At 36.0% G+C, this 27,366-nt stretch overlaps 1 protein-coding gene across 1 annotated transcript in view; it reads left to right on the plus strand.

Annotated features, from left to right (window-relative positions):
* Window positions 1-27,366, plus strand: part of KDM2A (lysine demethylase 2A) — a 104,597-nt gene that overhangs the window by 52,030 nt on the left and 25,201 nt on the right. The window contains exons 3-10 of the mRNA XM_063092963.1: window positions 3,179-3,317; window positions 4,046-4,124; window positions 4,574-4,620; window positions 14,511-14,689; window positions 19,471-19,577; window positions 21,102-21,195; window positions 22,346-22,499; window positions 23,345-23,460. Coding sequence (XP_062949033.1) covers window positions 3,179-3,317; window positions 4,046-4,124; window positions 4,574-4,620; window positions 14,511-14,689; window positions 19,471-19,577; window positions 21,102-21,195; window positions 22,346-22,499; window positions 23,345-23,460 — 915 coding nt within the window. The remainder of the gene's footprint in view (window positions 1-3,178; window positions 3,318-4,045; window positions 4,125-4,573; window positions 4,621-14,510; window positions 14,690-19,470; window positions 19,578-21,101; window positions 21,196-22,345; window positions 22,500-23,344; window positions 23,461-27,366) is intronic.

Consider the following 27,366-nt stretch of genomic DNA (forward strand, 5'->3'; position numbering starts at 1 on the left):
TCCAGGGTTATTCTGAGGATTGAATGTGCTTTTAAAGCACTTGTGAGATATGCTATAGAAGTTTACTTTGACCAGGGTTTATATTAAGATGGGGTTAAGGGAAAAAAATCTTATCCTTGACAGTATTAAAACTGACACAAGTAATTTTTGCATTGTTGCTAACTTCCTAGTTATAACAATCAAAAAAAGATCGAGAATTCAAATTCAGAGTTGGCTAAATAGCTCAGTTAGTTAGAGCAGGGTGTTGATAATACCAGTGTCAAGGGTTCAGGTTCCCGTACTGGCCAACTGCCCCCCCCCAAAAAAATTCATATTCATTTTTCTGTTGTATTTAAGAAATGAGAGTGGGTTGGCTGGAGCAGGAGCCTTCCCTATATCTTTACTCTCTCTATTTGAAAGCACAAATGGAAGGATTCTTCTTGAAGTATAGTAAGAAGGACAGCATATAAAAAGACAGGAAAGTCAGGGTAACCTCTTGCTACCATGTTAGAAATGTAAGGATGATTAAGATGTTTATTTCCTCCTGACAAGAAGAATCAGTAATGGTAGACTTAGGAAAGGTTGAGGTTTGAAAACATGACTGGGGGCCGGCCCGTGGCTCACTTGGGAGAGCATGGTTCTGACAACACCAAGTCAAGGGTTAAGATCCTCTTACCGGTCATCTTTAAAAAAAAAAAAATTTTTTTTGACTGGGATTTTTATATACATATCTAAAAGTGATTATTTTAGGAAATTACATTTAGTCTAGTGGTTTTGCCCTTGCTCTGTGACATTCTTGGAACTTGTCTTTTGGAGTTCTCCTCAGAGACACATACATGAAATAAAGTGAGGGATAGAACTGGATGATATCTTTAAAAGGGAAAAAAAGCCACCTCCATTTAAGAAATTGTCAATGAACACCTACTCCTTGTCCCCCAAAAGAAGATCCCTAAAAACATTTTGAGCAGTGATGGCATTATTGAAGTGAAAGTCTACCAAAATTGAGTTTTCCTTTAACCTTTGAGCTGTCATTTACGGCAGCCAAAGTACTAGGTTAAGAGAGTGTTCTAAGGTTTTTTACCAAGTATGGAAAAGATAACAGGTATCTCCTCAGTGTTTTTGTCCGAACCTGATTAGTTGAATCTTGCTCTCCTCTGGTATCTAACAGTCAAGTTTATTTCCTTTAATTTTTATTTTTATGACTTATTTTTCTGCCTTTTCATAGACCCCCACTCACTAAGAGACCTTTCTCCAGTGTCTCATTTTCTTATGTATTTATGTAAATTCAGGTGCTATATAATCAGTTCTAGATCATCAGTACCTAGCTTTAAATTCCAGGTTTGGTTATTCTTAGCACATATGAGTGTAGGGCTACTTTACCCTTGCCTCTACCACTGCCACACCCAATGTCTCTGGGGTATATATTTAGGAAATTTCAGAAAATTTTAATACTGACTAAAATATATTAAAACATAAATTTGCAGCATAAGCTATATTTTTTATAAAAGTTTATGAGATAGAATTCACGTACCATAAAATTTACTTGTTTAAGGTGTACAAGTCAGTGTTTTTTAGTATATTCAGAGTTGTGCAAACACGCCCAGAATGTTTTCTAGAACATTTTCATTGCTCTTGATTAGCAGTCACTTCCTATTCCTCCCTTTCCCTAGCCCCCAGCAACTACTAATTTACTTTCTGTCTCTATGGATTTGTCTATTCCAGACATTTCATATAAATGAAATCATATAATTTGTGGTCTTTTGTGTCTGGCTTCTTTTACTTAGCATAGTGTTTTCAGAGTTTATCTATGTTGTAGCACTTATCAATACTTCATTTCTTTTTGTGGCTAATTAATATTCCATTGTGTAGATATGCCACATTTTGTTTATATATTCATCAATTGATTGACATTTGGGTTGTTTCCACCTTTTGGCTATTATGAATAATGCTGTTGTGAACGTTTGTGTACAGGTTTTTGTTCTGAAAACAAGGGCACAAGTTTTTAATTCTTTTGGATATATATACCTCGGAGCATAATTGCTGGGTCATATGATAACTCTGTGTTTAACTTTTTATTTGTGTTTTTTTTGGCGGCTGGCCAGTTCTGGGATCTAAACCTATGACCTAGGTGTTAGAAGGCTGTGCTCTAACCAACTGAGCTAACCAGCCTGGCTTATTTTTAACTTTTTGAGGAACTTCCAAACTGTTTGCCGAAGTGGCCACGCTGTTTTACATTTCCACCAGTAATGTATGAGGTTTCCAGTTTCTCCACATTCTCACCAGCACTTGTTATTGTCCATCTTTTTGATGATAGCCATGCTGGTGGGTGTGAAGTGGTATCTCATTGTGGTTTTCATGTACATTTTCCTAATGACTAATGATACTGAGCATCTTTTCATGTGCTTATTTGTGTATCTTCTTTGGAGAGACATATCTTTAAAGCTAAATATTGTAAATATTGATGGTCTGCTGTTTGAAATGCTGTTGTTTAAATTAACTTTCTTCCTTTATCTTTAGATAAGAGTTTTTGATCCATTAATTCAAATGTTCTAGTCTATAGTTGGGGTTGTTTTACAAAGCTTACCTTAGATCCAGCTCTCCCCTATGAAAAAATTATGTTTTGTATCCTGGCTTGAAATGTCTATAAAGATAGTTTGTCCCCACTCTGATAAGCAATGATAGACAAATATTTAGTAGACCCTATTTGGTCAGGTTTTTATTGTGAATTTATATCTCTTGTCTCGAGTTAGCAAAGGTAAAATTCACAGGTACCCAGTGGCTTATTAAAACTTTTGTATATGGGGCTGGCCCATGGCTCATTTGGGAGAGTGTGGTGCTGATAACACCAAGGCCACAGGTTTGGATCCCTATATAGGGATGGCCAGTTGGCTCTCTTCGGAGAGGGTGGTGCTGACAACACCAAGTCAGGGGTTTAAGATCCCCTTACTGGTCATCTTTTTAAAACAAAACAAAACAAACAAAAAACAACAACAAAAAACTGTTGTATTCTGTGCATTCTGAGAACATCAGCTGATCTTAAGTTGAGAGAGCGAAGATCTGTAAGGCAAGGAAAATTGATGTTTGACATAGCAATTAAGATTGAAAGTAGCACTTTTGCACATGTAGGGAAAACTGTGACAACTCATAGATAGGCATAAAAATGTGCATGATTTCATCCTTATGCCACTTCTCTCCCTAGCGTGGTACCATGCGACGACGCTATGAAGATGATGGCATTTCAGATGATGAAATTGAAGGGAAAAGAACTTTTGACTTGGAGGAGAAACTCCACACCAACAAATATAATGCCAATTTTGTTACTTTTATGGAGGGAAAAGGTTGGTATCATTTTGGTTCAGACCTGCAACCCCTTGATGTAGGAAGTCATAGACTCCTAAGAACTGTGGCTTTAGCATCTATGCAGCTAAAATATTGCCTGTTGATGCTATTTACCTATTTTCTTTTGTTACACAATGCTACTTGTACACACCCCTCCTCCTCATCCTCCCACCCTGTGAGTCATTCTCTTCTGTATTAGAAGTAATCTTTTATTAGGGCAAGAGTTTTTTCCTAAAGGCCTCTTCCTCCTTCTTTACCCATCCCTTGGTTTGTGTTTAAAAATAGTACAGTGAAAACCCTTTTATGCATATGCCCACCCAACCAAAACTTGAGGTGGGATTCAATGTGTACCGTGCAGCTTTGATCTTTGATAAACTGATAAAGATGTTGTATGTATTTCAGTGGTCAGAATTAATTTTCCTGGATGTTAAGAGACAGGATGATGATAATTTCTACTTAGGATTTGTGAGATGACTCATTAATAGTACGTTATTTAAGTTCTGAATTTACTGTGGAAATATAGACTTAGCAGAACCCCTCAAGCCCAGCTTCTCAGTGTACTTTCCCTATCTCTAAGATATGCTTCTTAATAAATAACAAGCATGCACAATGAATGCATAACTGTATACACAAAATAATAACCACTATGTATAACCTATTACTTAGGATCCTTTATTTCCCAACTATACCTCTTGTCTTTCTAACTATTGTTTTTCTGTGGTGACAGATTTTAATGTAGAGTATATCCAGCGGGGTGGCTTGAGAGACCCTCTGATTTTCAAGAATTCTGATGGACTTGGAATAAAGTAAGTGTTCTTAGCCTGGCTGGATATGGTTGTGAAATGGCCATGTTACACCCAGGATTATAGACAGTGGCCATATTGATAACCCAAAGCAGAAGATAATTGAAAATAATTTCGCACTTAGTTTAAAAAGTGTATGTTTTTCTTTTGTTTCACAAATTATTTATGTTGCAGGTAAATGAGAAAACATGGGTGAGCTAAAAAGAAAACAAATCTAAATCTCCTGAAATCTTACCACCCTTAGATAATCAGTATTACCATTTGTTGTATATTCTTTTTCTCCTATGCATATATGTAGATATATAATTATTTATATTTAAAAAATAATTTTAAACCTAAATGTGAAAGTTCATATTTCTGATTAGGGAGTTCTCAGTACTTTTAAGAAAAACTCAACACTTAACTAGAGAAGTTGTGCTTTCCAGTTATACTTACTAGTGTTTGTTTCACAGGATGCCAGATCCAGACTTCACTGTGAATGATGTCAAAATGTGTGTGGGTAAGTATCAAGCTTTTGGCCTCCATGTCGTTTTTTTGGGTTTTTTTGTTTTTTGTTTTCCCCTTCCTTTTTTTCCTGTGTGCTTGAAGTAGTGCTTTAAAAAAAAAAAAAAATACAAAAACAGAAAAATCATAATATAATTGTTAAGATAAAAAAATTCTGTTTTTCAGATGTTTACATATAAGCTTTGGAAATTTGTGAATATTTAGAAAATTAGTAATGGACATTTATAATGACACTCATTCTCATGATGTAAATTAGGCACTGTTTCACAGATATACACAGAAGTATGTCTTTACAAAACACGAAGAGTTGAACTTTAGGCATTTTCATCAGAAATGCCTGAATTCTGATTGTTTAACATATTGATGCAGACATCTTTTGGACTCAGAACAGTTAGGGATTTTGTTTTGTTTTGTTTTCACTCTATGCATCTTTTTTTAGAACAATTGAGATTTTTTTCAAAGGTCAGGGTAGGAGTAAGGAGTATGATGCTTATTTATTTGTTTTTCTAAGTAGTAGAATTTATTTTTATAGTATTTTAGGTCTACAGAGAGAAATTGTGGCCTCTCTGTCTTTGAGGCAAACATTTCTGACTGAGATTTAAGTCTTAGGAATATTGAAGTATATGCTTGATTAGAAACTACTATTTCATTAACATCTGAGAATTTTCTTCCCTCTCTTTATGAAGGGCCTGCCCTTCAGGGCAACCTACCCAGGAAACTGAAAACTTGTATCTCAGAGCCAAGAATGAAGCTTCATTGATGTCTGTGATTCTCTTCCTTTTCCTAAAGCTGTAGAGAAATTTCCAGGGAATTCTGACCAATGCTACATTTGGTAACTTGTCTAAGACTTGAAACTTTGTAAGCTGAGAAATAGATACATTAAAATTTCTCTTCATCAGTGACTAGTTAAATTGAGTCTTTAATCAGATTTTTATTTTATTATATTCAAAATTTAGGAAAAGAAAACAAATTAGAACAATCTAATTAAAGAAGAAAACTTCCTGGGGTCAGTAGAGGTTCAACTTAGTTTTCTACAGATAGTTGGTGTTCATCGTGACTCTGAGATACCCCAGAATCCTTAGGAGTTCAGGGATGGTAACTCTCCCATACAAGATATGACAATACAGTGAAGTAAAGGCTTTTTGAAATGTTTCCAGCAAAACGTGAAACAAAAGTTTTGTTTGTGTGTGTGTGTTTTATTTTTCATTTATTTATTTATTTTACTCTTTTACTTCTAATACTACAACTTGTATTATGTTTTGTGCTCTGTACTGAAGCTCCAGTGCCATTCCTTTGCTTTGGAAATTAAGTATTGCAGTACTATCTCTTGGACACTTGAGGGCCCTTGTTAGACTGCTGGATAAACTTCTGTTTATTTAAGAGGTGAAAATCATAGCCTAGATAGAGGAGAGTTCTCTAATCCCTGTATCTTCATTCCCTCACTGTTCCTATGTTAGATTCTAGCCATCTGCCTGTCACCATGTATTTCTTAGTACCTAGCACAGTTTCTACAGTATAGTAGGTGCCCAGTAAATCTGTTGAATAATTAAAATGCTTTGCTGCTCTTCATAAGGCAGAGCTCTCTCAGGGGGCCTCAGAAAACCTACTTGAATACTTACTTACCAGTTCATTATTTGACCTCCTCTCTTAATGGACCTCCAGGACAGTAATTCCCTAGATCCATAAGGTAATAGGCTACCATAGCTTTTCTCTTTTGGTTAGACATTCTTATAGTTTGTGGTCCAGAAATGACTTGCATCAGAATATCTGTGATACTTGTTAAAAATGTAGCCTCCTAGAGAAGATTCTGGGAAGATGCCAGAGTAGGAAGCACCTGTATGGCCCATTCAAAGGAAAAAAATCAGTAGAAACTGTCCCTGAAAAACACATGGCGATAGATCTTCTAGACAAAGATTTTAAAACAGCTTCTTAAAGAACTAAAGAAAGACGTGGAGAAAGTTAAGAAAACAATGTAAGGACAAAATGAGAATATCAATAAAGAGATTGAAAACCTTATTTTAAAAAAAAGAAGAAAATTCTGGAGCTTTTGTACAGTAACCGTAATGAAAAATTCTCTAGAGGGATTTAAAGGCAGATTTGAACAAAGAGAAGAAAGAATCAGTGAGCTAGAAGATAGGACAATTGAAATTATTGTGTTTGAGGAACAGAAAGACACAAAAGATTGAAGAAAAGTGAACAGAGCCTGCAGTGGTTTGAATGTTTGTCCCCTCCATAACTCATGTTGAAATTTAATTGCCATTGTAACAATATTAAGAGGTGGGACCTTAAGGGGTGATTAGGCCATGAGGCTCTACCCTCACAGGTAGTATTGGTACTGTTATAAAAGGGCATGTTCAGCTCCCTCTTACTCTCTTTCACCTTCTTACTTCCACCATGTGATCAGTAAAAAGGCCCTCACTGTATGCCAGCACTTTGATATTGGACTTCCCAGCTTCCAGAACTGTGAGCCAGTAAATTTTTGTTCGTTATAAATTACGTACTCTCGGGTAGTTTGTTATAACAACACAAAGCAGACTAAGAACCTTAGGGACATCAGTCAAGCAGACCAACATATACAGAAGAGGGAGAGAGAAAAGGGCAGAGAGAGTATTTGAAGAAATAATGGTAGAAAATTTTCCAAACTTGATGAAAGACATGAATATAAATATCCAAAAAGCTTAATAAACCCCAAGTAAGATGAACTCAAAGAGACCCTCACCCAGACATGTTATAATCAAACTTGAAAGCCAAACTCTTGAAACTGTCAAAAGAGAAGTGATTCATCACATAAAGGGATTCTTAATAAGATTGTGAGCAGATTTCTCATCAGAAACTTTGAAAGTCAGGAGGCAGTGGGCCAATGTATTCAAATTGCCAAAAGAAACTTTTGGGTATAGCTCCACATTTTATTTTCTACATAACTTAAGAGACTACTGCATTTAAAATAATTATTAGTTTATGTTTTGGGGCACACAGTATATAAGAATGTGATTTTGTGACATCAACAACCAAAAGAGGTTAAGGGTGGAGCTGTAAAGGAGCAGAGTTTTTCTGTTATTGGAGTCAAATCGGTATTAATTCAAAATAGTATGCTTAACTTTAGGATGTTAGATGTAATCCCCATGATAAGTAAAAAGAAAATAGCTATAGAATATATACAAAGGAAATGAGAAACAAGTTGTATGTTTCACTATAAAAGTTAAACACAAAAGAAGGCAGAAATTCAAGGTATGAGGGACAAAAAAAGCTATAAGGAATATTGAAATCAAATAGCAAAGCAACAGAAGTATGTTTCTCCTTACCAGTAATTACTTTAAATGTAAATGGATTAAACCCTATAATTAAATGACAAGTATGGGGAGAATAAATGAAAATTCATGCTTCAACTGCATGATGTCTACAAGAGATATGCGAAAGATCCTAAGACACTGATAGATTGGGAATGAAAGGGTATTAAAAGATATTCTGTGCAAATAGTAATCAAAACGGGTGGCTATACTAATAGACAAAATACACATTAAATCACAAATGGTTAAAAGAGACAAAGAAAAATATTTTAAAAAGGTTCAATATGGCAAGAAGATACAACAATTATAAACATTTATTCACCTAATGACAGACCATCAAAATATATGAAGCAAAAACTGACAGAAATGAAGGGGAAATAGTTCTATACAATAACAAATGGAGATTTCATACTCCCCTCTCAACACTGGATAGAATAACCAGACAGAAGATAAGTAAGGAAACAGAGTACCTAAACAACACAATAAACCAACTAGATCTAAGAGACATATACAAAATACTGTACCCAACAATACACATTGTTCTCAAGTGTACGTAGGACATTTTTCAAGATAGACCATATGCAAGGCCACAAAGTAAGTCTCAATAAATTTAAAAAGATAGACAGTATTTTCTTCAACGACAGACAGTAAGATGAAGTTGGAAAGTTTACAAAATTGTGGAAATTAAGCAACACAATCAATCAATGGGTCAAAGACAAAATCACAAGGATAATTAGAAAATACTTTTAGATGAATGAATACAAAAACACAGCATACCAAAACTTATGGGATGCAGTGAAAGCACTGCTAAGGGGGAAATTTATAGCTATAAATGCTTACAGTAAAAAACAGGAAGTCTGTACTAGCTGGTAGAGCATGGTGTTGGTAACACCAAGGCCAAGGGTTTAGATCCCTCCACCAGCCACCCTCTCCCCAATAAAAAAATAAATAAATAAAAGTTGAAGGGAAAAAAAAAAATCTCAATTGAACAACCTAACTTTACAGCTTAAGGAACTAGAGAAAAAAGAACAAACTAAACCTAAAGCTAGCAGAAGGAAGGAAATAATAAGGATTCAAGCATAGATAAATAAAATAGAGAATAGAAAAACAATAGAGAAAATCAATAAGCCAAAAGTTGGTTCTTTGAAAAGATGAGCAAAATTGACAAAACTTGAGCTAGATGGACTAAGAAAAAAAGAGATTAAATTACTAAAATCAGAAATGTGAGGACATCACTACCAATTCTGTAGAAATAAGGATTATAAGAGAGTACTGTGAATATTTGTTCACCTACAAATTGGATAACCTAGACAAGATGGACAAATTTCTTGACACACAAAACCTATTAAGACTAAATCACAAAGAAATAGAAAATCTGAATAGACCCATAACTATTAAGGAGATTGAATCAATATTCAAAAATCTACTGACAAAAAAAGCCTGAGCCTGGTGTCTTCATTGATGAATTTTGCCGAACATTTAAAGAAGAACTAACACCAGTCCTTCTCAAATTCTTCCAAAGAATTGAAGAGCTAACACTTCTTAACTCATTCTGTGAGGCTACTATTACCCTCATACCAAAGCCAGACAAAGACAGTAGCAAGAAAAGACAATTACATACCAATATTCTTTATGAACATAGAAGCAAAAACCTTCAACAAGATACTTACAAACCAAATTTAGCAGCATATTAAAAGGATCATACACCAAGACATGATCATCTCGATACAGAAAAAGCATTTCACAAAATTTAACCTTTTTCATGATAAAAACACTCAATAAACTAGAAATAAAAGGAAACTACCTCAACAAAATAAAAGCCATATATGAAAAACCCACAGCAAACATCATACTCAGTGGTGAAAGACTGAAAGTTTTTCCTCTAAGGTCAGGAACAGGGTAAGGATGACTGCTTTTGCCGCTTCAGCATAGTACTAGAAGCTCTAACAAGAACTATTAGGCAAGAAAAGGAAGTGAAAGACATCCAAATTGGAAAGGAAGAGGTAAAATTATCTCTGTTCACAGATGATATGATCTTATACATAGAAAACCTAGAGATTCCACCAAAAACCTGTTAGAAATAATAAATGAATTCAGCAAAGTAGCAGGATGCAAAGTCAGCATACAAAATCAGTTGCTTTTCTATTTACTAACAATGAAAAGGAAATTACAACATTTCCATTTACAATAGCATGAAAAAATAATAAAATACTTAGGAATTAACTTAGCCAAGGAAGTGAAAGACTTATATGATGAAAATTATAAACCATTGCTAAAAGAAATTAAAGAAGACATAAATAAATAGAAACACACCTCATGTTCATGGATTGGAAGACTTAATTAATATCATTAAAGATGTCAGTACTACCCGAAGTGATCTATAGATTCAGTGCAATCCCTATCAAAATTCCAAAGGACTTTTTGCAAAAATAGAAAAACGCATTCTAAAATTCACATAGAATCTCAGGGGACCCTGAAAAAAGCATTCTTGAAAAAGAACAAAGCTGGTAGACTCATACTTCCTGAGTTCAGGACTACAAAGTTACAGTAATCAAAACAATGTGGTACTGACATAAGGGTAGATATGTAGACCAATTAAACAGAATAGCCCAGAAGTAAACCCTCACATATATGCCAAGTGATTTTGGACAGGGGTGCCAACATCATTTAATGAGGAAAGTACAGTCTTTTCAACAAATGGTGCTGGGAAAACTGGATGTGCACGTGCAAAAGAATGAAGTTGGACCCCTACCTAACATCATATGCAAAAATTAACTCAAAATGGATCAAAGACCTAAATATAAGACCTGAAACTATCAAACACTTAGAAGAAAACATAGGGCAAAGGCTTTCTGACATTCTATTTGGCAGTGATTTCTTGGATATAATGCCAGATTCACAGGCAACAAAAGCAAAAATAGATAAATTGGACTTTTTGAAAAATAAAATTTGTGCATCAAAAGACATTATCAACAGTAAAATGGCAACTCACAGCATGGGAGAAAATGTTTGCAAATCACGCATCTAATAAAGGACTAATGTCCAGAGTATATAGAGAACTAAAACTTAACAACAACAACAAAATCTGATTAAAAAAAAAACTTGAGTGGGCATTTCTCCAAAGAAGATATACAGATGGCCAATAAGCACATGAAAAGATATTCAACATCACTAATCATTAGAGAAAAGCAAGTCACACCTACAGTGGGATACCACCTCACACTCATTAGGATGAGTACTTTCAAAAAACCAAAATTAACACATGTTGGCGAGGATATGGAGAAATTGGAAGCCTTGCAACTGTTGGTGGAAATGTAGAATGGGATAGAGGCTATGGAAAACCGTATGGTGGTTCCCCCCAAAATTGAAAGTAGAATTACCATATGATCCAGCAATTCCACTTTTGGATATATACCCAAAAGAACTGAAAATGTTCACAGCAGCATTATTCATAATAGCTAGAAGGTGGAAGCAACCCAGTGTCCACCCACAAATGAATGGATAAGCAAAATGCGATATATTCATATAGTGGGATATTATTTAGCCTTAAAAAGGAAGAAAATTCTGACTCGTGCTACAACTTGGATGAACCTTGAAGACTTTTGCTAAGTGAAATAAGCTAGTTACAGAAAGGCAAATACTGTCTGACTCCTCTTATAAGAGGTAGGTAGAGTAGTCAAAATTATAGAGACAGAAAGAATGGTGTTTGCCGGGAGGATGGGGAAATGGGGAGTTATTGTTAATGGGTCTAGAGTTTCAGTTTTACAAGATGAAAAGAGTCATAGGGATGGATGGTGATGATGATTGCACAACTTTGTGAAGAATGTATTTAATATCACTGACCTGTACACCTAAAAATGGTTAAGAGAGTTAAATTTTATGTTTTATGCATTTTACCACAATAAAAAAATTGGAAAATATAGACTCCTGGATATAGTATTCAAATTTCTGAGCTATATAAATATGTAAGTTCCTATTCAATCACTATACTTTTTTTTTTTTTTTTTTCATTTTCATTTTCTACTTTCCATTTACCACTTTTTCATTTTCTCAGTGATCTGTTTACTGCTAATAGTGAGCTTTGGAAGCCCTTTGTAACCTTTTGTTCTTTAAATACACCCATGGATGGTCACAGATATCTTTACTGTGATTTAAAAGCAATGATGATATCTAACCTAAAAGGCTTAGAAATTTCAACTGATGACTATCCTCTATCCACGTTTTCCGAAGTCTAGATATTTAGTTTCTTGAATAACTGATGATAGTCAGAATGCAGTGAACAAACTATTAATCACAGTAATCCATTATCAGTACATGTACTTTTGCTAATCCAGTTCTTTTCAAACCTAAGGTAGAGTGTTACTTCTCCAGCATCGGTTTATGTCCCAGAAAGAAGGAAACCATTCTGTCATGTAGACTTTATGCAATAGGATATTGTTTGAGAGTATGGACTCTGGAGCAAAACTGTTTGCGTTCAAATCCCAGCTCCACTAATTCCTAGCTGTGTAACTTTGGACAATTTACTTAAATGTGATGTACTTAGAACAGTGTCTGGCATATACTAAGTTCTCAGTAAATGTTAGCTATTTCTATGACTATCATTATTACTTAAGTGCTATGGTAGCATTGGAAGAATGGAACTTTGCCTTTCCTTTGTATTCTTGAAGGAAAGCATTCACTTCTATTTTTAAAATTTTTTTTATTGTGATTTAATACAGATAACATAAAATTTGCCATTGTAACCATTTTAAAGTGTACAATTCAGTGGCATTGTTTATTCATAGTGTGCAACCATAACCACTATTTAGTTCTAGAACATTTTCATCCCCCCACACACAAACTCCGCACTGCTTGAGAAGTCATTTCCCATTCCTTCCTCACTTTAGCCCTGGCAACCAGTAATCTACTTTCCATCTCTGTGGATTTGTCTAATCTGTATATTTCATATAAGTGGAATTAAGTAATATGTAGCCTTTTGTGTATGGCTTCTTTCACATAGCATGTTTTCAAGGTGTGGTAGTATGTATTAGTACTTCATTCCTTCTTATGGCTGAAAAAGTTTCATCATATGGATATACCACATGTTGTTTATCCTTCTTCTAGTGATAGACATTTGAGTTATTTCTACCTTTTGGCTGTTGTGAATAGTGCTGCCATGAATGTTCATGTACAAGTTTTTGTTCGAATGCCTGTTTTCAGTTCTTTTGGATATTTACATAGGAATGGAATTCCTGGGTAAAATGGTCATTCTGTGTTTAATTTATTGAGGAACCACCAAATCGTTTTCCATAGTGGCTGAACCATTTTAAATTCCCACCAGCAACACATGAGTATTCCAATTTTCTCTGCATCCTTGCCAGCGGCTTAATTTCCTTTTTTTTTTTTTTTTTTTTTTAATTATGTCCATCCTAGTAGTTATGAAGTGGTATCTCATGGCAGTTTTGATTTGGCATTCATTTTTCCTTCCAAACTATGAAGGGGGAAGGTTCAGTCTATTGCCTTACATTATCAGTTATATGTTATGTACATTCTGCCCTATGTACTGTGGCCATATTTTTGTCCTCTTGCTTATTACCTCTTATCTTTAACTTGAGTATAGACACCTTGTTGAAGGCAGGGGATCGGGTCCTAATGCTACTTGATTAATCTAACAGGGACAGGTACATAGTATATATTTATTAATCTTACAAGTTGGACAGTATTGGCAGCTTTTTATTCTCACCTTTCCTTGACCACAATTTTCTGAATCTTTAGCTGTACTGCCTCTCCATGACTTCTCTTATGCTGTTGCCTTTGCTTGCAGTTGTCCCTGTTGAATCTTTTCATGTTAGAATTCTGTTTATTCTTCCCTCTTTTCCTAAAACCTTTAATCAGTCTAATAAAAATATTATTTATCTTTTCTTTTTACTACTGTTTAATTGAGCATATACTTTGTATTAAACGTTTTACTTCATTGACTTTAAATCCTCACAACAACCCACAAGGTGATATTAACCTTTAAGGACATATTAAGTTTCAGAGAAGTTACATAATTCACATAATTAGAAATAATTATTGACAGGTTTGAGAACCCTGTCAAACAGAAGAATGGACAAATTCAAATTCAGTCTATTACCTACTAAATAGTGGGTCCTTTATTTAAACTGTGAGATAGATTAGGTCAGCCTTCAAACCTGCATCAAAGCAATATAGCTCAGTGCATTGACTCTAGTGTTAGGCTGCCTGGGTTCTTGTCCTGCTCTGTCCTGCAAGTTACCTAACAGCTGTTTTCTCATGTTTGAAGTGGAGATTAGTTCTTAGCATTCATAATTATTAGGATTAAATGAGATACTGAATAAGAGATTAAACACCTGATAGTGTAGTAAACATACCATAGGGAGTGATTGTTATTTTTAACATTACCTGTTGTCTTTCCCATTCTCTTGTGATTTGTTTATGATTGTCCATCTCAAGTGAGAGCAGTCTCCTCGTCTATTACTGAATACCCTGAATAAGAAAGGATAGTTTGTTAACGTCTACTTGTATTTTGTATTCTTAATATATTTAAGGATATTAGTGGCTCAGTTGAAATAAATGATCAATGCATCTTTCATGGCAGGGAGTCGTCGCATGGTAGATGTCATGGATGTGAACACACAGAAAGGCATTGAAATGACTATGGCTCAGTGGACACGCTACTATGAGACGCCAGAGGAGGAGCGAGAGAAACTCTATAATGTCATCAGCCTAGAGTTTAGCCACACCAGGCTGGAGAACATGGTGCAGAGACCCTCCACGGTTAGTCTAATCATTTTTTCCATATTGTTATTGTCACCAAAGGGTTATTTTTATACTGAGAGAATTTATAACTTTTTGCACATAAGATTAAGCTGAGGGTGAACAAGACTATTTGATAATGATAACTTGTATTTTCAACAGCCTCTTTGTTTTCCAAAATTACTTAATTTTATTTTTATTTTTTGACCTGTAAGGGATCGCAACCCTCGGCACAGTGTTGTCTGCACCATGCTCAGCCAGTGAGCGCACCGGCCATCCCTATATAGGATCTGAACCCACAGTCTCGGTGCTCCAGCGCTGCACTCTCCCAAGTGAGCCATGGGGCTGGCCCAAAAAATTACTTAATTCTGTATAGGGCAGGGTTCTGATTCATATCACCAATAACTTAAGAACATTGGCCTTTGCACGTAATGTAGAAGAGTCCTAAAAATCCACTGTTACAACTGTTGGTGGGAAGTTTGCTTAAGCAATTTCTATCGTATAGGTTTATACTTGCTGAGAAGATTAGGAGAAAACTGGTTTAGAGGTAGGTGAGCAGTAATGGCTGGCCAGTTAGCTCAGTTGGTTAGAGCACTGCCTTGTAACACCAAGATCAGAGGTTTGGATCCCCGTACCAGCCAGCCCCTGCCCCACCCCCCAAAAAAGGGTTAGGTGAGTGTTTTATGAAATGATTGCTTGAGTAGGATCTAGTGGGTTTGACTAGCAACAACAGATTGTCAGCCCATCTTAAGGGAAAGTTAGTTTAATTTGGTTTTGATCTTTAGCTTAGTGGCTATCTACAAGATGTTGGGAACACTTATTTCCCTAAGGGGAATTGGTTTTGTTTTTGGAATGTACCTAGTCATTTTTGGACCATTTTTATTCATTTAATTCCTGACTCAGAACTCACTTGAGTCAAGTATTCCACCTAGTACAGCAGAACTTGGAATGTTCTAGTCAGTTTATTAAAGTCGAGGTCTCAGTGTTTTATCCTATCTCCATTGAAATTATCCTAATTATACCCTTTGACTTTTAAAGTTGAAATGTGGTAATTGCTTATAACATCTTTACTTAAATTGTATATACCTTTAGCCTACTAATAAGTTGCATTATTATTATCACTACTAATACATTGATATGTGTAGACAAAGGGGGAAATGTTCACAGTATTTCACTGTTGTCCAAAGAGACAGTGTAATTGTCATTGTTTCATGTTCCTGGAGATGCTCCAACTAAAACCCAAATTACTCATAAGGAAAAACTTCCCCCCCCCGCAGAATGACAAGAATTCTTTTTATATTATCATTGTTTGTTTGGTCATGTGGAAATACAAGTGGTTAGAATTTAGCCCTTATTAGCCAAACATGGTGCGTGTAATAAGTAAAATATTCAGTGAGAAAGCGGTGTAAGAATTATAATAACATTGTTCATAAATGCATTTCCTTAATAATTCTAGGATTTTTAATTTAAAAATACAGTGATTATAGCTAAATGTAAAACTTGACCTGGATCATACTTTTCCAGTATTAAAATTTGGATGCCTTCTTTATGTAATCCTGAATGTATTCATTTTGTCCCTAGTTTTAGTGATAAAAATGCTACATCATTTTATAAAAAATAGAAAAATGCCGCACCATTAAATGGAGGAGTTGAACTTATAAGAGGACTCAAGAATAGAAAATTATCTAGAGGGCAGAGGCCACAATGCACCAGTATCTTTCAGGGACCTAAAACATGGCCAGAAAGATTGAGTGAGCTATTACCAAGGTCACCACCTAAAAACAAGCAAGTTTTTTGTGACCTTGGTAGGTGAGTAGTAATATGCTTTTCCCCCCCATAGTATATCATCCCTTCATTTATTTATGTCTTTTCCAACATCTCAATAATGGTCTTTTAAAAAAAACAACAGTAAAGAGGTAAAATTGATATACAATAAAGTGCACACTCATTTTAAGTGTACACTTCAATGAGTTGTCACAAATGTATTTACTCTTGTAAGTACCACCACAGTTAAGATTTGGAACATTTCCTATTGGTATTTCTTAAGCTTAGAGCTACCTAATCTCTTGTTCTATATGACCTTCACCACCTTCAGAGTTTGCTTATAAGTTTATCTGATGCCGACCACATGCCAAGAACTGTGCTGGGTGCTAGAGATACAGTGGAAGTAAGGCCATTCTTGTCCTCAGAATGCTTAGAGACTCAGGGGGAGGAAAAATAAGAAAATAGGCATTTATATAAACTACAATATGACGAGTGCTTAAAAAATAAGTAAATACAGAATATTGTGAGAATATATAGGAAAAACCCACCTAACCTAAACTGGAGAAGAATTAGGGGAAGCTCTTTAGAAGAAGTGATACCTAAGCCTGACATAAAGGAAATAATGAGGCAAAGAAAGAGAGACTAGAATTGCAGGCAGAAGGAATAGCATGTGTAAAAGTAGGTGCAGGTAAGTAAGGTGGGCGAATTTTACGTTGCCCATTGTGGGAACTAGCATAAAGTGGAGTTCTTTGGTGAGAAGAGAGATCATTTATTGCTGTCATTCTAGCAGTAATTGAGAGGTAGATGAAAATGGCAACAGATACAACGTGCTCATCTGTTTGGTGATGGGCAAATTAGTTCATTGAAGGTTGTGAGTTGTTTTTACACAGTTTATGACTAGATTAGGTCCTAGATACTGGACTTTTTGGCAGTTTGGTCCTAGTTTTGGTAAATAGGTCGAAACTGGTGATTATCTTTACTGGAGACTTGCCTTCATATGGATCAGGGTATTTAGCAAAGGGCCTATCCGGAGGCAAAAGATTAACCTAAGAAGAAAAGTTAAACATGTTACCACAAATTCTCTTTGTAGTCAGAAGATACATAATAATACCAAAGAAAGGGAAGTAAGAGTGACTGACGTGTTGCTGCAGATGAGAAATTCTGGCCAGAGAAATTCTGCTTTCTGTGAATGAACACATGGTAAAAAGTACTCATATGTTCCCAACCCTTCCTCTCTGCATCCAGACATGAGAGCTTACAGTGTATTGAGCAAGGACGTTATTCATTATTTTATTAAAGGCATCCCAAAAGACAGCACAAGGAGAGAGGGGATGCTAGCCACTACGTTAAGAAACAGAAAGTAGATTTTGTTCGAAGGAAAGAAAGTCATCTGGGGGTTCATTCACATTCAGTGTTCTAGACCCAGTGGATGCTTGGTTAAAACTGTTGGCTCCCTGAGCAGAAATTCTTTGAAATGGAACAGCAAGTTAACCTTAATGGTTGCTCCTCATCTTGCTCGTTTCTTCCATGTCATTGGTGATCTTTTTGCAAACACTCTCCCACAGTTAACAACTGGGTGTCCATTAGACATTTGCCTCATGTCATTATGCACAGATTGTGTGCATTTGTCTAGGTACACATCGTAAGGGAAATAACTGATCAAATATATAAATGTTACTATAAAGCTTACCAAATACATGTTTTTTACAGCCATAAGTTAGGTATTTGCAATGTCAGTACTGTGCTGAATTCATGGTTGTTTGGCTGTTTTTTGGAGTTCAGTGGTTTGGTGTAGACACGTGAAGGTATAGCACATGTTACAATTCAGTGTAAAGTTATTAAAATAATTTCATACTGCTTTCATTTCTCATTTCTTTTTTCTTTTCTTTTTTTTTTGTCGTTTTCGTGACCGGCACTCAGCCAGTGAGTCCACTAGTCATTCATATATAGGATCCGAACCCGCGGCGGAAGCGTCGCCGCGCTCCCAGCGCCGCACTCTACCGAGTGCACCACGGGCTCGGCCCTCATTTCTCATTTCTTTCAGTAAATATTATTTAAAACAGATTCCTAAACTCTTATAACATTATCTCAAATATTTTAACTTGTGTTTACATTTAATCCTCACAACATCCCTTTGAAGTAATCATCTTAGTTTTACCAGTAAGTTTGAGGGCCTCTCATGATCTTGAGAAAACATGACAGACCTAGAACTTCTGATTCCTAACCTAGTAGTTTCTACAGCACATTGACCGTGCAAGGCTACAAATCCATATTGGATTCCTTTACTTTCCTTTTCTCCCCTCTACCCCCGATTCCTCCCTCCCCTTCCTTTCTTCCTTCGTTTGGTATCATAGCTGCTCTAACAGTGGTATGTATTTGGGTGAGTTTTTAAGTACTTTCCAGATAGCACCTTTTATCAGATCAAAGAGATACAGCAAATTATACCAGTACTGACATAGAAGAAAGTTCTTGGTTGGGCACTACTGCATCATTTAATGGCTCCATTTTTTTTAAAAGTTTATTTATTTATTAATATTATTTTTTTACATTCTATGATGTTGTGGAGTAGTTGTGCGGGAGGAGAGGGAAAGGGGGAAGGAAATAGGATGGAAGAAGAAGGAAGGAGGAGATGGGAAGGGTTGAGACATGCGGCACCCCTGTCATTCCTGCAGGGACACCAGGGGGCTTCCAGCAGTGTCTTGGTGATTGCTGGGCTGGATGCAGATGTCATGGGGTGTGTGGCTGAAGCCTTCACACCCCCACCACCCTAGCTCAGGAGAAAATGGCTCCATTTTGATTAGTGCTATCTTTATGATCATGTTGATGGAACTATTAGTCTTTATTATCATTTAATAATTATTTCTAGAAAGTTTGTCTAGTAACCCTAAGATTTACCAACAGATTGTTTTAATTTGCTTATAATTAAATTGTAGTCTTTTGGTGTGTGTTTCAAGAAATTCTGTTTTCCTTGACTTTAAAATTCTCTTTAACCCTGACCCTTTCCTTGGAGCCTAAATGTTTCCTCTTCCTTTTTAAAGGTGGATTTCATTGACTGGGTAGACAACATGTGGCCAAGGCATTTGAAGGAAAGTCAGACTGAATCAACAAATGCCATCTTGGAGATGCAGTACCCTAAAGTGCAGAAGTAAGTGACTTATCCTGCATTTTCCTCAATGTGCTGTGGGAGACTAAAGTGATAGCAAGGAGTGATTCCTTCCTTATGAGCTTTGCTTCATGTCCTAAACAATTGAAGAAGTGAATTATTTAGAGAGTACAGTTTACAGTTCTAAAAGGAAGAGTGTGACAGCAAGCCTAGGTTCCTAGGCAGGAGCTGAGGGCAGCCCCCTCCACCCAGAATGAGGCAAGAAACACAGCTTGCCCAGGGTCCCAGGCAAGAGTCAAGGGCAGCATCCCATACCCAGAAGCAGGCAAGGAGCCCGCCGAAAATACCACTTCCACACGGGTGGCCTGCCACAGTCACGGATGCTGCAGAAGTGGCTTGACACCACAGTAGTAGTCACAGCCACTATGCAGACTGACACTCAACTGCAGTGACACAAGGAGAGTCACCAGCAGAGAATGGAAAAAGAAGAGGACATATCTCTCCTCAAAGCCCACACCAGCTTAATAGAAGAAACAGCTACTCTATCATGCCCCTTGTTTTATTTCTGATTTTAGTAATTTCTGTCTTCTCTTTTTTTTTCTTGGTCAGTCTAGATAAAGGTTTGCAAATTTTGTTGATCTTTTTAAAGAATCAACTTTTGGTTTTGTTGATTTTTTTCTATTGCTTTTTAATTCCATATTTCATATATTTCTTTTGTAATCTTTGTGATTTCCTACTTATATTTGCTTTTGGTTTAGTTTGCTCTTTTTCTGTTTTCTTAAAGTAGAAGTTTACATTACTGATTTGATTTTTTTCTTACTTTTAATATAGATGTTTACAAGTATAAATTTTCTTCTAAGCACTGCATGAGCCCTGCATACTATATAAATTTTGATATGTTGTGCTTTGATTTTTTTTTTTTTTTTTTTTTTTTAAATATGACCAGTAAGGGGATCTTAACCCTTGACTGGGTGTTGTCAGCACTACGCTCTCCCAAGTGAGCTAACCAGCCATCCCTATATAGGGATCCAAACCCTTGGCCTTGGTGTTATCAGCACCACACTCTCCCAAGTGAGCTCCAGGCCGGCCCTGTGCTTTGATTTTTACCTTGAAGCACTCTAATTTCCCTATGATTTTTCTTTTTACCCGTTGTTTATTTAGAAGAGTGTTGTTTAATGTCCACACATTTGTGAATTTTCTAAATTTCCTTCTGTTATTTTGGTCAGAGAACATATTTTCTATGATCTTAGTCTTTTTAAATGTATTAGGATTTGTTTTGTGGCCCAAAATAAAATGAATTAATAAATAAATAAGTAAATAAAGTAAAAAAGTAAAATAAAAGGAAGAGTGTGTGTGAGTACCATAGCACATGATTACATGGGGGAAAAAAAAAACTATCCTTCTAGCAATGTGATGACTTGAAATTGCATTCCCTTCACCTACTGGGAGTTGATTAGGTGGAAGGAAGGAGGAGTACACAAGGGAGAGTATGCTATTTTGGTGGGGCAGGTCCTCTTATTTTTGTCATTGCACTAATGCTGCCTTTTTTTGTGGGGGGGGTGTCAGGTACTGTCTAATGAGTGTTCGAGGCTGCTATACTGACTTCCATGTGGACTTTGGTGGTACTTCTGTTTGGTATCACATCCATCAAGGGGGAAAGGTACGGTCATAGTTGTGATGGGGGTTGGAATCTGAAGCTGGTTATATGACTTTGCTTCAGTTCATGCATGTTTAATATACCCTGGAAATCAATCTATTAGGAAATTGTCCCCATTTGTGTCTGGAGAGAATTGTAGATTAAATTGACTTTCTTGGCTAGTGTTCAGTAGGAATTAGTATTCATCTAGTCCACTATTATTACACCAGTGTTGGGACAGTACTTAGTAAATCTCAACATTTCTGTTTCTAGATTCCCAAAGCAGAGTTCTCCAAATGAAGCCAAGGGAGTGATTTTAGGAGGACAAGATAATTTCTGTACTTGGAAGTGTAATAGCGTAGGAGAAGGGAACACAAATTTTGGATATTTTCATAATGAATGTAGCAAATTACTGTCCAAACTAACTTTCCCTGTATGGAGGCATTAGTCTAAAATGTGGCCAAAGAAATCCTGTAAGTTCTTTTTCAGGATGTAAAAAGGTTTTGAAAGATTATCTTCTTTCATAAAAAATATATTCCTGCTTGTCAGAGTGTTTCTGACTGCTATGTGAGAATGGAAATCTAGAATTAATATCAAAGGTTTATAATATTATACTTCGTTGTTACCCTCTTTTCACTTACTGGAAGTGAATGCATTTGTGAGAGAAAAGTAGAACTGGAATGAAAACAGATAATGTTTTTTTAAAATGTGAGGTTGTAATCTAGAACTATACCTTTAAATCCAGAAGTCAATTTGTTTACTTTAGATCCATTTAAGTGGCATCTTAAGAAGTTTTGTCCTGTTGGTCTTAGTTAACAGCTTAGAACAAAGCAACCTAGGCCAGTCTTTTGAAGATATTGTACTACTTAGGACTCTAGAGGCCAGAGAGCCAGGGGCCTGGGTAATGAGCTGAATGACCCACTTCTGTCTGAGTCCTAGACGGGTTCTGGGTTCAACAGTTAAACCCTAAGGAAGTCCTAATGCTGTTTGATCCAAACAGAGGATACTTCCTTGAGCCCTGTAGAGTCTCCCAAATAGTCAGGGTCTATAAGCTGAGAGAATTGCTTGCTTCTCTTCTACCTGGGAGCCTTAACTTTGTACCTCTTTATTAGTTGAGGGAGACGACTGGGTCATGTCAATGGCTGTTAACAGACTGAAGTTTTTTAACTCACAGGTCTTCTGGCTCATCCCCCCTACAGCCCACAACCTGGAGCTGTACGAGAATTGGCTGCTATCAGGGAAACAGGGAGACATCTTTCTGGGTGACCGAGTGTCAGATTGCCAGCGCATTGAGCTCAAGCAGGGCTATACCTTCGTCATTCCCTCAGGTAAGCAACATGGGGAAAAGTGAGCTGTTTAGCCATTTTCTTTTCTTAAAGAAAAAGAAACTGATGGATTACCACCAAGAATGGTTATGATGCTGGGATGAGTAGAAAACAATGGTGAATTTCCCATTTCTGATGCTGAAAAAAAAAATTTTTTTTAAATTTTCAAAGGCAGTGATTTTCCACTAAAAGTGTATCAGAATTGCTGGTGGAGGCATCTTCTCAGATCTACATGTTTGGGCCCCACATTAGCCCTAGGAATTCAGAATCTCTGCAGATAGGACCTGTTCTGCAGATGATATACAACCCCTGGTGAAGAACTATCTCTTCTTCTAGGGAATGGCTATGAAGGCTAGAGTGCTGAATCAGTAATGTTTTTGATTACATCACTAGATCCCAAAATAAGTGCTTATAAAGAGCACAGATTTTGGTGTCACAGACCTGTATTAGAATTCTGACTATGCATTTACCTGCTAAATGCCACTTTGGTCAAATATTTAAATCTGTGTCTCATTTTGTTATGAGGAGTAAATAATACATATAAACTATCCTGTATAGAGCTTAGCTCATAGTTGGTGTTCCAATAAATAGTAGCAGTGTTTATTAAAAGTTTGCTATGTGGTAAATACTTCATATGCGTCTTCTCATTTAATGCTCACCAATAATCGTATGAAGTATAATTTATTCTGGTGTTATAGAGGAAATTCAGGCTTCGAGAGATTATGTAATTTGACCAACCACTAAGAAGCAGAATCAGACGGAGTAAAGAGTGTGATCTAAGAGTCATGCTAGTTTTCTGTATTGTGATGTGTGCTTTCAGCCTCTGCCCTCCCTTCTCTTCCTTCCAGGCTGGATTCATGCTGTGTATACTCCTACAGACACATTAGTGTTTGGAGGCAATTTTTTGCATAGCTTCAACATCCCCATGCAATTAAAAATATACAACATTGAAGATCGGACACGGGTATGTAATTTTATGTAACAATCTGATGTGAAGAGGTTTACTCCATTTAAAACAGATGTTATAAGAGATTCATTGATAGTTTGACAAAACTTCAATTTTCCTTCGGGTTAAAATGCAGTGTTGACATTTTGGGAACATGGAGAAAAATAATTTTAACAGAATCTACATGCTTGGTTTTGCGGGTACCAATTACTTGACATTCTTGGCATCTTGGATTTTTATAGAGCCAGAGATAGTTATCTGGTAATCTCTTGAGCCATGTTTTTCATTTTTATGCTTGTAGAATAAGTTGGTGTAATGGGGTTTATCAACTTATCTAAAGTTGTTTCACAACTTTAAATTCATGTATCTTTCTTTACTCTGATAACTACCTAACACTTGAACCATCTTACTCAAATATATAAATGTGTATACTGTCATTATCAACTGGGGTTCCATAAGATAATTAAGCCCTACAGAAAATAATTTGTGTGTATTATTTTCTGTTTTCCCTAGGATAATACACAGCTGGTGCTATTCTATATACATAGGAAAAAAGTTAATTCATTGCATACAATGGCTATATTAATGCAAGGGTTGGCAAACTTTTTCTGTAAAGGACCAGATAGAAAATATTTTAGGCTTCATGAGCCATACAGTATCTGTTGCAACTACTTAACTCTGCCTTGTAGTATGAAATACTTAAACAAATGAGTGTGGCTCAAATAAAATAAAATTTTATTTATGGATACTGAAATTAGAATTTTATATAATTTTAACATGTCACAAAATAGTCTTTAATTTTCTTTCAACCTTTTAAAAATGTAAAAAACACTCCTAGTACACAGGCCTCACAAAAACAGTCAACCCAAATCCAGTAGCTATTGTTTGCTGGCTCACCCATGCCTTAGGGAATTAGGGCTTAAATTTTTTAGCAGAACCCTGGTTGGTTACAGGCTGAATCATATATGATGAAAGTATAAATGGAATTGACATTAAACAGCAATTAGAGTGTTCGGGCGTTGTGATGTTCACAAGTTCCTCTCAAATAGTTTAGCAAAATAATAACAGTATATTTGAATAGAGATTAGCACATGTGGGAAAATGCTACCAGTGAATCTTAGAGAATGATATAGAAGTGTTCATGGTAATGTTCTTGAAACTTTTTAGTAGATTTAAAAGTATTAAAAATTTAAGAATAGCAATTAGTGAAGAATTCACAACTTTAATAAGGAATGGCCAGTTAACCATCATGGTGCCTATTTGAAGCATTTATTTTGTTTTAGGAGCTACGTATCACCTTACACACGAGATTGGTATTATTGTTTGAGTTATAGGAGTTGCCTTACTAGTAGAATTAAGAGAGGAAGCAATGCTTTTTCAGTAAATTTTATGAAAGTGAATTTCTGCTTGTTTGTTACTACAAAAGGTACTGTGTAGTTTAGTAAGTTTGAAGTTGTAATAAAAATATATGTAATAAAAAATAAGCAAAAATGGGTAAAATGTTTCAAAAGAAAAAAATCCATACTTTCATAGTAAAATACTATTGTTTAACTCAATCATTCTAAGAGGTGATACCACCCACCTGTCGTAAGAGTAAGTCTGAAAATTAGTTTTTAGAATACATTTCCTTTTTGTGGCTAAAGATGACTTGGGTTGGTCAGTTAGCTCAGTTGGTTAGAACACCGCCTTGTAACACCAAGATTAAGGGTTCAGATCACCATGCCAGTCAGCTGCTGGGAAAAAAAAAATAAAAAAGATGATTGTTACTCTGTTAATTGGCTTAATTGGTTCAGTTTCAGGGAAGAAAGGGAAAATATGTATTAAATAGCATAAGTAAAGTGAGCACCTTATCTCTGCATGAAATGTTTCCTGCAAACTGTTAAACTGGTGAAAACTGATCTTGATTTATTTATCTAATTTCTAGACTTTGTTTATCAGGAAATGTCAAATTTCAGTATCTAGCCATCATATGTTTCTATTTTTTCTAAGTATACCTTAATTTCATTCCAAATAAGGAATCCTTCTGCGTTTGTATAAAATTTCATTGGATCCTCCACATATGTACACACAGCAATTTTTTATTGCTTTGCATACCAACCTTTTATGTGCCAATACCAATTGCCATATATTAATATGTTACTAATCTCTATAAACTTTAACAATTAATTTAAAAGACAATGTATAGAGAATATTTTATGAAAGAAATACAAAGTGTGTTGTAAACAAGGCAGTCTTTTGGTTACTTTTTTGCCATACCGAGGTAGAAATTTACTATTTATACTTGAGTGTTGGTGATTATTCTGATAGCACTAAAAGGCTCAATAATTTTGTAATGAGGATTTTGAAAATATCTTTCAAAAAAATTCTAACCCAATCTTAGAAATCGATATGCTCTGTGGTATTTGGCAGCATAGGTAAAATGTAATGGGGCATGTGGGTATGTGATGTCTTGGCTATTATTAATACAGTCTGATATGTTCCAGGTAAAAAAAAAAAAAAAAAAAAATTTTAATGTCCTTTTCTATTTTCTTTCTTTCTTTCTTTTTGGCAGCTGGCCGGTACAAGGAACTGAACCCTTGACCTTGGTATTACAAGGTTGTGTTCTAACCAACTGAGCACGCTGGCTAGCCCCTTCGTTTTTCTTTCCTTTTTCCTTCTTCTCTTTTTTTTTTTTTTTTTTTTTTTTTAACTGTCAGTATTACTCAGCTCTGAATAGAGTTTCAGAGAGGTTCAGAATTTGGAGTTGTCCTGAACTCCTAATGAGAACCCTTCTAGAAAAGTGTTGATAAACTTAAAAAGCTAGTACACAGGCACAGTGTGTTAAATTTAATTTTGGGGAACCAAGTACCTAACAGTTCTTGTCTCTCCCCCCACCCCAACCCCCATTTACCAGAAATAAATTAATTTGACTTAAGTAAGAAAGGAGAAACTTTTTCTAGTTGTTAAAGCTGATTCAAGGGCCGAGCCCGTGGCACACTCGGGAGAGTGCAGCGCTGGGAGCGCGGCGATGCTCCCGCCGCGGGTTCGGATCCTATATAGGAATGGCCGGTGCACTCACTGGCTGAGTGCCGGTCACGAAAAAGACAAAAAAAAAAAAACTGATTCAAAAGAGTCCCAGATTCAGGGCCTGGCCACTGCTCGGGAGAGCTGATTGGGGCTAACTATGAAGAGCACATGCCTCTCCTGCTTTGCAGTGAGAAAGATGATCTCTTCGTTCCATAGTGATGCCCTGTGACCTGGTGAAGGGTTTTGAAAAGGAACTCCAATCTAGTTCTCCTTCATTCAGGAAGACTGTGTGATACTGGGCTTTGGAAAGGGGGTGGTGAAGTCATCTCTTCAAGATGGGAGGACATGGGAACATTCTCAGAAGTGGCATATTCAAAACAATCTTCAAAGTAATGGTTTGGCTAATACTTTTGAAAGATGGCCACTCTAAAAGAAGGTTGCAAAATATATTGAGGGTCATCCTCATCAGTGGTCTTCCTCACTGATTAATCCACGCTGATCTGCCTTTTTCTTGCATATGGCAGATCTAAAGGGTACTTTTTGTTATTATTCAGCTGTAATAATAATAAAAACGGTTTTTTTTGGAGAGAATGGAAAGAAAACTGAAGACAGTGGCTCATTAGGCCATGTAGAACATTAATCTGATTTGTGGGTATACCGTCTTGGCAGACTGCAGAGTACTAGGTGGGCAAGCTGAATGTTGATGGGGAGGAAATGGCAAGTCTTGTATCCTAGACTGGACACAGTGGGAGAATCACTGTTCATACTTTCGTATATGTAATAAGCTAATGTGAACATAGAATGTCATCTCGTCCTGTTTTTCCATAGATTCTTTGTTCCATGACCTTCTAATACAGGGTAAAACTATAGTAAAGCAACAGTGCCTTGTATTCTAAGAATCCTAAAACAATTTTCTGA

This window comes from Cynocephalus volans, chromosome 4 (assembly GCF_027409185.1).
Source record: "Cynocephalus volans isolate mCynVol1 chromosome 4, mCynVol1.pri, whole genome shotgun sequence".
Lineage (NCBI taxonomy): Eukaryota > Metazoa > Chordata > Mammalia > Dermoptera > Cynocephalidae > Cynocephalus > Cynocephalus volans.